The sequence below is a fragment of the Nylanderia fulva genome, unplaced genomic scaffold (genome assembly GCF_048542155.1).
Source record: "Nylanderia fulva isolate GAGA-0341 unplaced genomic scaffold, ASM4854215v1 Scaffold93, whole genome shotgun sequence".
NCBI classification, from domain to species: domain Eukaryota; kingdom Metazoa; phylum Arthropoda; class Insecta; order Hymenoptera; family Formicidae; genus Nylanderia; species Nylanderia fulva.
In genome coordinates, this window is record NW_028191058.1 from 344,396 (window position 1) to 358,448 (window position 14,053).

Consider the following 14,053-nt stretch of genomic DNA (forward strand, 5'->3'; position numbering starts at 1 on the left):
TGATTGACAATAATTAAAAATGCAAGAGCGGACTTCAATATTTCTATTATATACATAATATTAATTCTCTGAATTTCTGTTACGTACATAATTTTAATTTCCGAATTTCTATTTGTATATAATTTTAAGACGCTTAATTTCTATTTTCCTGTCTAATTGAAAAAATATAATCAAAACCACTCAATCGCAAAATTAATAAACAATTATTTACACGATACATATCGACTCGAAACGCAAACTTTTCAGGTCTACAGAATTTTTTTTATAGTAGATTTTTTGTAATTCAATATTGATTTTTTGAATTAAGAGAAATGTTCAAGCTTTAATTTAAGCTTTGATTCATAAACGATGAATTTCTACTACGTTATCGCAAATCAAAGATGTCAAAAAATTGTGCTAAAGTGTGGTAGCCTATTTTTTGCAAGTATATTTATTATATATATTCTCACCTCTGGATCGCAAGGTAATGGGTTAATAATAAAGAAGAGATGCTTTGATGTATATATGTATAAACACAACACAAATCACAATTCTAAAGACTTTATTAATCCGCAATACTTTATTCCATCGAAAACAGAGACAACGAATAAAAAATTTTACAAATCTTTGGAACTCGATATCGGATTCCAATTGTGTACAAGTTATAAAAAATTTATTAACAAAAAGAGATATGTAGTAATTTTCTTTTCTTTTAAATATGTGTATATGAGATAGATATACAAGTGTCTATGATGATTTAAAAACGTTTTAAATTTTCACGACAGAGATTTATTCTATTAATGATGTTAATAGTGACGTTAATCACAATCCTTTTAAATTACTCTTTGCTATAAAATGAATAAAAAAGTTATCTCAAGTGGCACTAATGCTATTCACATATTTAATACTCAACTGACAGCCTCTATATACAATTCAAGAAACGTAATAAATGTGTATAGGATATTTAGGCATTCAAATACACTTTTGTATGCAAACATAGTATACAATAGAAATTGCAATTTTTCTAGTATTCATAATTAGTAGGAACTATGTTTAAAGATATTTAAAGCGACTACGAAATTTCAAAATACGTCGAAATAAGTTTATTGATAAAATTATAGAACTGCGCGTTTAAATAATTAAAAAAATCGATTTTTTCATAGTTCAAATAGCATATTATCACTGAAGCGTGTAATTAACTTCTCAAACATTGCGATTATCGACTTCCATTACAGTAAATTACAGTCGTCACAGCGTATCGTGATCGAACGACATATATATTTATAAATATACTATAACAGAACATTATATTATACAAAACAACAAGCGTTTTTCGGCAGCGGCCGCTATTGACTCGATTTCTCTCTTGTAATGTATACCATTGATAACAATATATATATAAAACACAAGTTAACATCATTTTAAATTTAGCTAATTAACTAACGATTATCTTACATTGCTGTCAATTTCATTTACGAGTACAATAATAAAAAATTGGCTAGTTTGGTAGATAAAAAGGTACGAATATTCATTGTACATCGTTCATCGATTGACTTTCTTGTGCGTTTTCGTTTCCCACCTGCGTAGAATGAGGTAGTTCAGCTTTCGTAGCCAACTCTAACGTGTACATCCATCTAAAAATCACATAATATCGCATATATTATTTTTTCATTTGCAAAAATCTCGTATTATATGCATATTTTAGAAAATTAGGTTGACCTCTAAATGACTGAAAAAAGTCATTTCAAGAACAATTTTAGATTATGATGTTATGTTCTCCTCGAAACCTTACAATTTTTGCCTGATACATTTTTTTCTAAAACTAATTTATTTATTTTTAATTAATTATAACTTTCTAAAACTCGTCATTTTGATATATTTGACTGTCACTTTTAAAATAGGACAACTTAACCTAAACAAATATCTAATTTCTGTACTCACTTTTCTTTATCCTTCTGTGAGGAGGCTTGGAAATAGTAATATTTCCTAGAGTGATGCATCTTGAACGCTCTTATCCGATCTTTTATGTTCAAAGGATCCTCGTCGGGGAGTTTTGTACCTTCGGTGATCATGAAGCCTGGCATAGGGGTCGCTGTCATGGCCATGCTCTCCGATTCCGATTTGAACGAATACAGAACAAAATCGACGTGTAATGCGAACCATCGTTTTGTCCAGGGTTTACTGGCCTGCGTTTTCAGTAATAAATATCCAGATAATACTGATGGCGCGCTCGCTGATACCTGTAGCAAACTTGGCACCGGTCCAGAGGGTGAAGATGGCGATTTGGTAAGTGGTTGGGTTAGCGCGGCATGGCATAATCTGCATACTCTCATATTCTTATTGTCTTCAAATAATAATTTCTGATTTGAGCATTTACTACAAACCACCTGGAAAGAAAGAACGCATTATAGATTATAGATTTTTAATTATTTTATTATTATTAACCCTTAACTGGTATCGTGGGGTCAAAAATGATCCAAGAGGTGTAAAAACTAGGGTTAATTTTCTTATAGTGATTTTAGAAAAGTTGTGTAATTATTAACGACACATCAATAAATGACTGATATAATTGATTGATGTTTTTGGAAGAGTGTATTGTTTCATTTAATCAAATAAATAATCATAAAAATATAATATCCTACTAATGAGAAAATATTTTATGTTGGAGTCTCAAATGATCCCACTATACCAGTTAAGTCAGTGAATTTGACGATACCAGTTAAGGATTAAATAATGAAAGCGATATAACACTTTTATGTATATACAATACTTACTATTCCACAAGCCCGACAGTTGTGCTTTCGTTTCATCTCAGAAAAAATAACTTCGCAAACCATGCACCTAGTTACATCGTCAGCTTTAACTAAAGAAGTCTTAACACTACCAGTTTTCAGACTGGCCTTGCGTCTCATAATCTCTTGCATCGTTTGGAACATAGCGTCCAACCACGCTGCTTTTTCCGCGGCGGCATGTGTATACAATTCAACGCTTTTATTTTCGTCCCTTATGTAAAAAGTATTTGCTGTTTCTAGATTGTCTCCTTCAACTACTTGTAAATTTTCCACCATAAATTTGGCTCTTAATCGGTACATAGGACCGGGTATCAGTCTTATTGAACAGAGTAGTAATAAATCGCTAAACTGAAAAAAAGATAATAAAACATTTATTTAACAAATTAAAAAACAAAAAAGAGGAAAAATAATTTCACGTATATTTTGTGAATATAATTAATTATTACCAAAAATAGATGTCTCTCTTGATGATCGCCACTACGTGCTGAAATTTTCACTATACGTCCTTCTTTTACTAATTCGCGAGTCGCACTGACTAGATCAGTTGCATCATATATACTCTCTTGGATTTCTAAGAGTTTCTTAAATTTATCGATTTTTTTCATCGCCTCGTTCGTATGATTCGCTGCAGTGGATACCAATTCTAGAGCTTCTGAAATTTTTAACATACAATTTTTTGAATTACAAAATTATAATTTACCTAAATATGTTAGAAATATGTAATTACATAAAACATAAATTTACTCACTCTTTGTATCTTCATAATCTGGATTATCCTCAGTGAGATTTCGTAAATAATCCTTAAGAAGCAATTCATATCGCGGTAGCCTCTGTATTGGACTCAACATGTGATGAGCTAGTGACAATTTAGCGCATTCATCGAGCTTTTGTATCTCGTTAATAATCGCAGCAAATTTGGGCACTTTGTTTTGCAGCGTGCTTATCAGATTCATGGCGTAATCAAAGTTTTTTACATATTCTGTATACATTTTGAGGAATGGCGCGAAATTTTTCATTATATCACCGATTTTCGGATTCGAATTCCAACATTGCATTCTCTCTTCGAGTTGCGGTAATAGAAAATCATTGTGAAATTTATAAATGGATTTAATATTGGAAAACATGTGTTGGACAGTTTCTGGAGGAAACATCGGATGTGCTCTGTTCTCTTGATCGACCCTGAATTGAAACACTTGGTCGATCAGATGCAGAACGTTCACGTAATTTTTCTCTGTTCCTAGCAGTTCTTGCGCCACGTGCAACGCTTTCTTACGCTTCGAATCAGGGGAATCTTTCTTCGTAAGCACTTTAGACTGAGATATCGATTCGTCCGTATGGTCCGCCACTATGGCAGAGTCGGTCTCTGAAGATCTCGTTTCTTCTGACTCTTCCTCGCTTTCGGATTCGCTTACTGCATATGTATCTAATGTATATTGGTGAGACCTCCTCTCTGAAGCTACATACCTGTAATTATTTTTTTTTTAAATAAATGCTTTAAACATTTTCAAGTCAAATATATATATATATTTACAGTGTTTTCCCTCCCAGGTAGCACAACATATCCCAAAAATATTCAGAAGATGTCCAGAGGACATTCCTCAGGATGTTCTCTGAACGTCTTCAGTATATGTGTGCTGTTAGAGTTTGTTGTATCAAAGCTACATTACACCCTAATAGCACACCATATTCGAAAGACATTCAGAGGATATCCAGAGGATATTCAGAGGACATTCGAACATCCTTAGAATGAATATAATTTGTAACAGCTCTTTAGAAACTTTTAATCTACAAATAAAAAGGCGATAAGAGCTAATTAAGTTCTATACTAGAAATATATTTATGAAAAGATTTAACAGAAATAAATTCGTTCGTACGTTTCGGTTGTCTTTTTCAACCTTCTTTAGCGCATCAATTAAAAATTACAGATTAGTAGAAATTAACAATAAATTATTCATCAAAGACTAAAACATTTAATAGAAAAACGAAATATTCTTACAAACAAGAATGACCAAAATGTAAAAGTCTCGTATTTTTGCATCCCATTTTTACCGACACTCACTGAACAATATAGAAACATCATTAATGATATGAATGTTAAACTCTCTTTTTATAGTCTTAACAAATTGAATATATCAAAGTACACAAAGATCCTATTCCTAAGGTTTCAAACACCAATGTGATATATAAGATAGACTGTAAAGAGTGCAATGCATCGTATGTTGGTCAGACTCTACTAGAATATCTGAACATCGATCTAATATACACAGAAACGTAAAAAAATCTGTAATCACTGACCATAGATTAAAACATAATCATGAATTTTGTTGAGACCATGTAAAAATACTTGACAAAGAATCACAATATAACAAAAGATTCATTTCAGAAATGATATTTATAAAAAGGCAAAATAACAGTCTTAATTTAAAAACAGATATTGATGGTTTGCCAGTAATTTATGACGATATAATACATAGACTACCTAAGATTTGAAAGTTAAAAAACATAAACAACTAACTATTTTCTGAGTTGTGTGGTTGTCTCTTTGAGAGATAAAAATCATTTGTTATTGTAACCTCGAGCAATCAACATCTGAAAGCCTCTACGTCACAATATAATATCTTACTCGATTTAGCTGTAAGTCCATTTTTATTAATTTACTTATCTTCAATGTTAATTTTTCGTATACTTATGATTTTATAGACACATTAACAATGGCTGTTATTGAGATTCGCAACCGACCTCCTAACAGAACAATTAGCGAGAGATCTGTTTCGCGACAATTACATATAATGACGTTTTGAGGAATAGAATATATACTAAAAATGCTCTTACTTTATAAATGCGTTGATCTCGTGTGTTAGAATATAACTTGACTCCGTATATTTTTATTATAATGACAGTGATGAATAATTTATTGTTAATTTCTACTAATCCGTAATTTTTAATTGATGCGCTGAAGAAGGTTGAAAAAGACAACCGAAACGTACGAACAAATTTATTTCTGCCTAATATTTAATATTATATGTTATAAATCTTTTCACAAATATATTTCTAGTATAGAACTTAATTAGCTCTTATATCCTTAGAATGTTCTCTGAACATCTTCGGGATATGTGTGCAGTTAGGATTCGCTGTATCAAAAGGTATACTCAATATAGACTCACCTGCTACTTCTATATTCTAAAACACTATGTGACATTTTAATATAGGACGTTTCTGTTGAAGCTTCCTCGTGCCTCGTGATATCTATGCATTCAGCGGGCGTGGAAGCGGACATGACGAAGGGCTGAAATCGCGGAAAGCCGCCGAAGCTGGCGATCCTATGGAAGGAATGTCTGATGTATTGTTGCTCGACACTTGCTGTTGTGTCCGAATCTTGTGAGTTCCCATTTTCGCTGGTGGTGCTCTGTTGCTCCGATAAATGTGGCGCCTTGGAATGTTCCTCTTCCTCCGGTTGAAGTTCCTCCTTATCCTCCGAAATCTCTAGATCAGTGTAAAACGTGCTAGTGGGTGAGGTGGTTTTTAAACCAAACATTTTGAACCCTTCAATTAGCCGATTACTTTCGTCTCCAGGTTCCGGAAATAGACGTGTCATCCAGGATGAAATGTCCCTCAACTGACTTCGTTGCATCCTATAACCATATATAACGTTGCTAATTGTAGTCAATTATCGCATAATTTGCACGTAGGTATAATAATATAATTGGGGTATGTATAGAGAGAGAGAGAAAGAGAGAGAGAATTGCACATATCATAGACAGTTACAAATTAAAGATATGTATTATTTATAAATATAGGTTAAGTTTATTCTGGTAAGATTGCAAGTTCTTTCGACAATTATAAATATTTATAAATTGTTACAGGCATTCTGCCAATTTGTATTTCAACTTTAACAATAAACGATTCTTATGAGCAATTTTGACATATAAGCTCGCTTGAGATAAAGTTGAATATTTTTCTTAGTAACCATAAAGCACACATGTTCATGCAGCACAGGCTATTAATATTACTTCAAATTTCACATGACCTTTTCGATGCAAAACATTACTGGATATCTTTATTCGATGGATCTATGATTTCATCATCGAAAATAAGAGGAAAAGAGAGCGCGCAGAGAGCAAGAGATAATTGATTGATTGAGTTTTATTAACTTTTTAAGCTACTTATAAGACAAATCTGATTTATTAAAATTTATTAAATTAATTGTAATATATGCTTTTAAAATTCGCAGTGAGATACTCGATTACCAAACTAAAAAACACGAGTGTGACTCGTGATTGGACGCACTATACATTTAACTGTCACGCAAGTTTGACCTGTGTAGTCGCTAAATGTATGCACATAATACTAGTTAATTTCCTCTTTTGTAACAACATATATTATTGCATTTGATCAAATGGCGTACGTATACAGGATGGAAAACAGGACGCTTATCTAGCGGATATGTTAGCGTACACTATTTCAACATAGAAGTTAAATAGTCAATCTGGCGCGCAATGATGCGAAAATTCGTAAGGCAAAAGGTTAAACGACTTAATTCTTCACATGAATTTTATCTCAGCTGCGGTATTATAAATTTTCACTTTTTCATAAAAAAAATACTCTTGTGTGTGTTTTACGATATTGTATTGCAATGTCCTCGTCGCGTTTCTCTTCATTTCTCACTATTTTTCTTATTTAACCAATTTCTTAATTTCTTGTTTTCATAGCAAGTTCTTTAAAATCTTAAAAAATATACATATATGTATTATAATATAGTTTCTATCTTATGCATAAAATGTAGTGTTCACATATGCTTTTTTAAATACGTCTGTCACACATTGCAATATGACTCTCATGACCCGATTTTACATAATTTAGCTTATGTTTCTTCCACACTAACTAACAGCAAAATATTCAAAGTGAAGAGTTATGATTGTCTTATGTATATAGCAATAAAATTACCTATTCTATTTAAGAAATTTTATCTTTTTTATATTTTTTTTAACATATAATCATAGTCCTTTAAATCTAAAATATGTGCATTTTTTGGTAATCTCATAATAATTTCCTCTAAATCCTCTATCTTAATCATTTCAAAATTTTTAATATTCCTACTTTTAATTATATTAATTTAATTATATCCATTATATTAATTAATAATTCTTTCCACTCTATTCATACATCACTGGATTTACCTACAGATTTAGAATGAGAGAAAAAGAAAGCGAGAAAGAGGAAGTTATTTTCATCATCGATCTGGCGGCTTCGGAATAACACGAACGTGATAGATTTCTCTGGAGAAGCTATTTAAAAATGTACATTTCTCTTATGTAGATCCATTACGCTAAAATTAACGTGCTGGCTCTAGCCGAGCGTGCAAGTGAGAACGCTTGCGTCACGTTAGCATCATTAATTGACACTCGGCGAGCTTCGGAACAAATGCACACACATATCATTGTATATATGTGCATGCTTGCAACACACATCAATATACGATAATTCTATCTGATGCACGTCTCAATTTTAAATGCGTTAGATTTCTTAATTTTTGCGATACGATAGAAAGAATTCTCAAAGATTCGTTCTGTTTAGATGATTAAAGCATGTAAATCACGACAAAATCTGCTTTAAATTGCGCATGCGTGAAGCATATTGTAAACATTCAAAAAATATATGTATAAGAAGAGATAAGAAAAATTTATTTAATATTGATTTATTAAAAATTAATTTATTTAACTATAGTATGTAAATTATACTTTAGAAAATATTTTTTTTGAATTTTTTATTAAAAACAATCTAAAAATATAAAATAAAAACGTAGTTATTTGAGAATCGCCAGACAGAATTTAAAAAAAGGTAAGAATCTTCTCTCGACCGTACTGGCAAATATTATTTATTCAATCACAACGTTTCGACCCTTCTTTGAGTCCTTATCAAGTGATCTAGATATACATAGACAGAGATTAATACAATAAAAAACAATCACATATGAGACGGAATCAGACGGATGTATTAATTTTTTGAATACAACGATCTCTCGGTCAAATGGAAAGCTTGTAACAAATTGGTACAGAAAGGAAACGTGTTCGAACAGATATATGAATTTCTTGTCCAATCACCCTTTTAAATATAAAATGAACACAATTTTTAATCTTGTAGATCACGCGATTCTCTTATCTAATGACCAGTTTCACGACGAGAATATTAATATCGTGAAACAGATTTTATTTAATAACTGCTTTCCTAAACATGTAATTGATCGTTGGGTTAATAAAAGGATTAATTTTTTAAAACACAGAAACATGAATGAATCGAGTAATGAGCGAAATATTGTTGATAAGTCTCCTTTCATTTCACTACCTTATGTTAATAGCTTAGGCGATATCGATCGAATTTTTAAAAATATCGGATTTAATGTTGTTCATAATGTTCCTAAAAAACCGAATCATTTAATTACACTCGGCAAGGATAGACTGCCTACAGATAAAAAGACTGAAGTAGTTTACAAAATTAATTGTAATGATTGCAACGTGTCATACATCGGACAAACAAAGAGACATCTATGTACACGTGTAAAAGAACATTTCAGCAACATCAAAATGCATTCGAGTAATTTATCAGTTATCAGCAAACATAAAATTGAATTTGATCACGATTTTGACTGGACTTCGTCTGTTATTTTGCATAATGAAAAACACGTAAGAAAAAGAGAAATCGTTGAAATGTTTTTTATTAAGAAAAATAATAACGCTATTAATTTACAAAAGGATACCGACAATCTAAGTAATATCTACGACAAAATAATAAAGATCGTTTAGTCTCCAGTAACTCGTCTAAGAGTCTTGACGTGTTGTCAAACCGACACTATGTTCGTTCTTGACATCTTAAAATTATAATTTTATTTTTATTTTTACAAGTATGTTTCGCTTCTTTTTATCATTTTGTAATATTGTTAGTGAAGTAATTTTGTTTTTTATTGTATTAATATTTGTCTATGTATATCTAGATCACTTGATAAGGACTCAAAGAAGGGTCGAAATGTTGTGATTGAATAAATAATATTTGCCAGTACGGTCGAGAGAAGATTCTTACCTTTTTCTAAAAATATAAATTCAACAATTTATAAAAACGACATTATTTCTTTCAACTTTAAAAAGAAATAAATTACACATCTTTGCTGCATTGCATTTTTTAATTGATAAACTTTCATAAAACTCATGTTTTTTCATTAAATAATGAGCTAAACTTATTGACAAATGTCGATTATGACTAAATTCATTATTTTGTAATGTTAAGTATGCCATATAAACTATTATTATTATTATTATTATTATGAAACAACGTTAAATTAACAGAGTGAATATATTATTATTATATGTAATTATTTTCAAATTAAGATTTAAATTTTATAAGGCTCTTGCGGCTTTCCGCTTTTTACACTTTGCGTCCCATTTATAATTATGTCTGTAGCGACTTATCTACATTTATTTATAAGAGCATAGTAGATACAAAGTACAAAATTGTCGCCGAATAGAACGGAAAGCATCATTTTAAAGCAGTGTTAAATATAATTATACTTAAAGTATATTTAATCATTTATTTTTTAGATATTTTCTAATTAGACAAAATATTTAAGCTAATAATTATTTATTATCCTTTATTAAAATAAAACGTTCAAAAATAAGATAAATTTATTTAGCAGCCAAAAAATGTTAGATTTAAATAAAGTATAATAATTTTGCAAATTATATCTTTTTCTATTGATATTTGAATTATTTTATTATAAAATTAATCCGACGTTTATATTAATATTTGACAGTTCTTTTGTTGTTAATATGCATCAAAATTTAATTTTGTAGTCTATAAAGTAATTTAATTTAGAGGACTGCAAGCAAAGCAAGCAATTTAGAAAAAAGAAAGAGAGAGAGAGAGCTAAAAAAAGGTATCTGTGATTAAAGTCTAATAGGTTTGTTCTATATATATCTGTATTTTCAACATTTGGTTTCTTTCAATACTTTATTTTAAAAATAGCAAGTATTTAAAAGAAAGATCAATCAAAATTAATATTGGACGCTAGTGGTGAAAATAAACTTGGCAAAATTGATTTCGACGTAACTAGCAGTTTTATTCAATACTTTCACGACGTTTCGACCATTTGGTTGTGGTTCTTATCAAGTGAGAATTCCAACGACATCGTTGACGAAACATCATAGCGATGGGACGTGTTCCTCTTTTAACTATTAATTTTATATAAGATCGGTTTTATGTTGCGTTAATCTCATTTTAATTGATGGAATTCTCACTTGATAAGGACCACAAACAAATGATCGAAACGTCGTGAAAGTATTGAATAAAATTGCGAGTTACGTCGAAATCAATTTTGCCAAGTTTATTTAAAAGAAAGTATAATTAAAACAAACAGATCTATAATAGCATTAAAAAAGCTAAAGATTTCAAGAAAATGTCATTCTCTCCAAAACTATAAATTCAATAGACTTACATTTGGTAACTAGTTAACATGAAATCGATAGATAGGCAAATCAAACAACATATACAGCATGTCGCATCAAAAGTGGCCATCCCCTTTTATCTTTAAAGATAAACCAAATATATATATATATATATATATATATATATATAGAGAGAGAGAGAGAGAGAGAGAGAGAGAGGAGAAGATGGTCGTTCATTTTGTTTTTATGTAATAAAAAAATCATGAGACATTTTGGAATCAATTATTAATACATATCATAAGGTTAGGTTCTATTTCATTGGTTAGCGATACTATATTTTGAATTAAATATTAAATAATTTGGAAAAAACATACTTTTCAGAAACACTCTAATATGACGAAATGAAATAATATGCAGGTAATATGACATCTTGGTGACCATAAATGTACGAACCAAAAATTATATTTAAATTCGGTATAAAATCAACATTTAGCGACTAAAGAATTACTCTCTTTGAAAAAAAATTAAATTTTTAATACTGTCAATATATAAACTCAAAAAATCTACATAACAATAATTCATTATTAAAAATAAGTTAGCGATAAAAATTGCAAACTCTTCTTCTGTTTCCGCGCATTAATTAAACAAATAACTAATCAATTGTTAAATGAATAAAATAATAAAATAAAAATATCTATCCCGGAGAAAGGGGGCCGTATTAGAAACAGCATCATGTTTGTATAAAAAAAGCAATAATAACAAATAAGCAAAAATATCATGATTTTATCTTGAATATATTCAAGATGGAATGTTTTTTAATTTTAATATCTCATCTAGAACTCGTTTTTTCAATAGTTTATAAAAAAACTTTCGACACGAAAATTTTACTTGTGTGTACCGAGAAGTCAACTAATGACAAACGAATTGTCAGACAACAACATTTAAGAGCGTTTAATTGCCACTATTCTAAGTTTTATGTAATACGCTAAACAAATTTTGATTGGCGTTATTAGTTAATTTGATAAGAGAGGAGGCTAATATATCAGCAAGGGCCACATTACCACTTTTTCCTCTATTAAATTAAATAGTTCAAACTAAACTTTACTGTGAGCACAGTGGTTGCTTACAAAAGCTATATCTGTGTTGACGAACGAGAGGTGCATAATTTTTTAATAATGCAATGTGGATATTTTGATATAATTGCTGTAGCACTATTTTGAAATGAATACAACAATGTATGATTTAATATAAATATTTTACATACTATAAGAATTTTATTGACTTTAAATATCGCGGGTGACGTCTACCACTGGTCACTTTTGGCAAAACACCCTGTGTGTATTACTCATTTACCTGTAATAATCACAAAGAGTTAAAAAGGTTATCTCGGACAATTGGTTATCTTGTCAATTGCTCTTCTATCAACTTCGGCGACATATAGAATATCTCAGAAAGTATTGCCTGCTCTTAATCAAAGAACAAACATCGACAGGAGCATATACATACTTCGTCAGGTAGGGTACTACGCCCTTCGTTTTGTCGACAAGCGCGCGATGCAGATACGCGATTGCACTTTTCTGCACTTTTCTGTACTCGGAAGCAAAACGCAGAATCTGCGTCATTAATATTTCGCAGGAGAAAAAGCGGAAACCAGGAAATTAGATCAGGAACGAGAAGAGACAGGAAAAATTCACTCGAACACTGGTCGTTACCTCTTGTCTCGGGATCACTTATAGTGTAGCAGAACAGCAACAGGCGCACGCGGATCAGCGCGATCATAATGATCAGCTAGAGCGAGAAGGCGAGACTAAGTGAGGACGATCTTTCCCAAACTCAGAGCTCGATATAATCATCGGCATTCATGGCCGCACTGCGAAATAAACGGTTGATTGCCGCGCACTGCATCATGACACTGTATACATATATGTATATATATATATATATATATATATATATATATATATATATATGAGGTCAGCGACGTAAAGTCTAACAGTGAACCCCCAATAGTAATACGTTCGAGTGAGTCGAGTTAGAAAGAGAAGAACAGCGGAACAAACGAATGTCGGGTTATATCATTCAACACACTTGTGGCAAGACGATATACACTATATTGCTATACTAATGATCAGATACTACAATTTGCGCAGATTCGTCTGTTGGGCTATGAGATACGCGTCGATATTAGGCCTTCTGTTGCGACGCTAACGACGCGCGACATGCAGCTGGAAGACTTCTTCGCAGTTTGATTAGGTTATGTCGGGAAGGGAAGAGCTTCTTTCGACTCTTCCAATGGTAATATGGGGTGCCTTCTATTTAGCAACACAAGTTGGCACAAGCATTGTTTTATATCTTTAGTTGCTTTCTATTTACATACAAATTCAGATAAATCTCACTTCTGTCTTTTTTTAACATCCATGTTAAAAAGAAACAAAAGTGAGATTTATCTGAGTTTTGATGTAAATGGGAAGCAACATTTGTTCTACATTCTATAAGAAGTTGGTACGATGTAAGTTGATACAGGATGCTTTCCATTTAATGGAAACACGTGGTTCACAAGTTGACACAGCCTCACTCTTAGTATCCTTGCTGCTTTCCATTACATTTATATGGTTTTTTGTCGATGACACAAGTCAACTTCGAGTAACTCATCTGCTTAGATGGTGAGTTCAATATGATCAAGCGTAGATTTTCATTCATCGTATCAAGGTTATTAACTTGATTTCACGCAAGTTAACAAAAGTCGACACAAGTGCATACATGTGAATGAAAAGCAAGTACCATCAGTTTAGAGAGTTCAAGAGAGATGCGATAATACCGACAATCGATTATAATGGCAGCAAAAAATAT

General features: G+C 31.1%; 1 protein-coding gene across 6 annotated transcripts; it reads right to left on the minus strand.

The window, feature by feature from the left end:
• Positions 1-524: 524 nt before the first annotated feature.
• Positions 525-13,595, minus strand: LOC114943268 (FYVE, RhoGEF and PH domain-containing protein 2). Of its 6 annotated transcripts, none has more exons than XM_085489979.1 (8): positions 13,292-13,595; positions 12,916-13,073; positions 5,936-6,403; positions 3,520-4,235; positions 3,218-3,423; positions 2,754-3,119; positions 1,921-2,366; positions 525-1,613 (listed from the first exon to the last, which is right to left on the minus strand). In XM_085489979.1, the coding sequence occupies exons 3-8, from the start codon at positions 6,400-6,402 to the stop codon at positions 1,508-1,510; spliced, it is 2,307 nt and encodes a 768-aa protein (XP_085346105.1). In that variant the 5' UTR covers position 6,403; positions 12,916-13,073; positions 13,292-13,595; the 3' UTR covers positions 525-1,507. The 6 variants fall into 6 exon arrangements, with proteins under 6 accessions (XP_085346105.1, XP_085346107.1, XP_085346102.1 ...); XM_085489981.1 differs by lacking the exons at positions 12,916-13,073; positions 13,292-13,595 and adding exons at positions 12,468-12,556; positions 12,710-12,909; XM_085489976.1 differs by lacking the exons at positions 12,916-13,073; positions 13,292-13,595 and adding an exon at positions 11,254-11,536 and having other exon boundaries at positions 5,936-6,254; positions 6,333-6,403.
• Between the last annotated feature and the right edge of the window lie 458 nt (positions 13,596-14,053).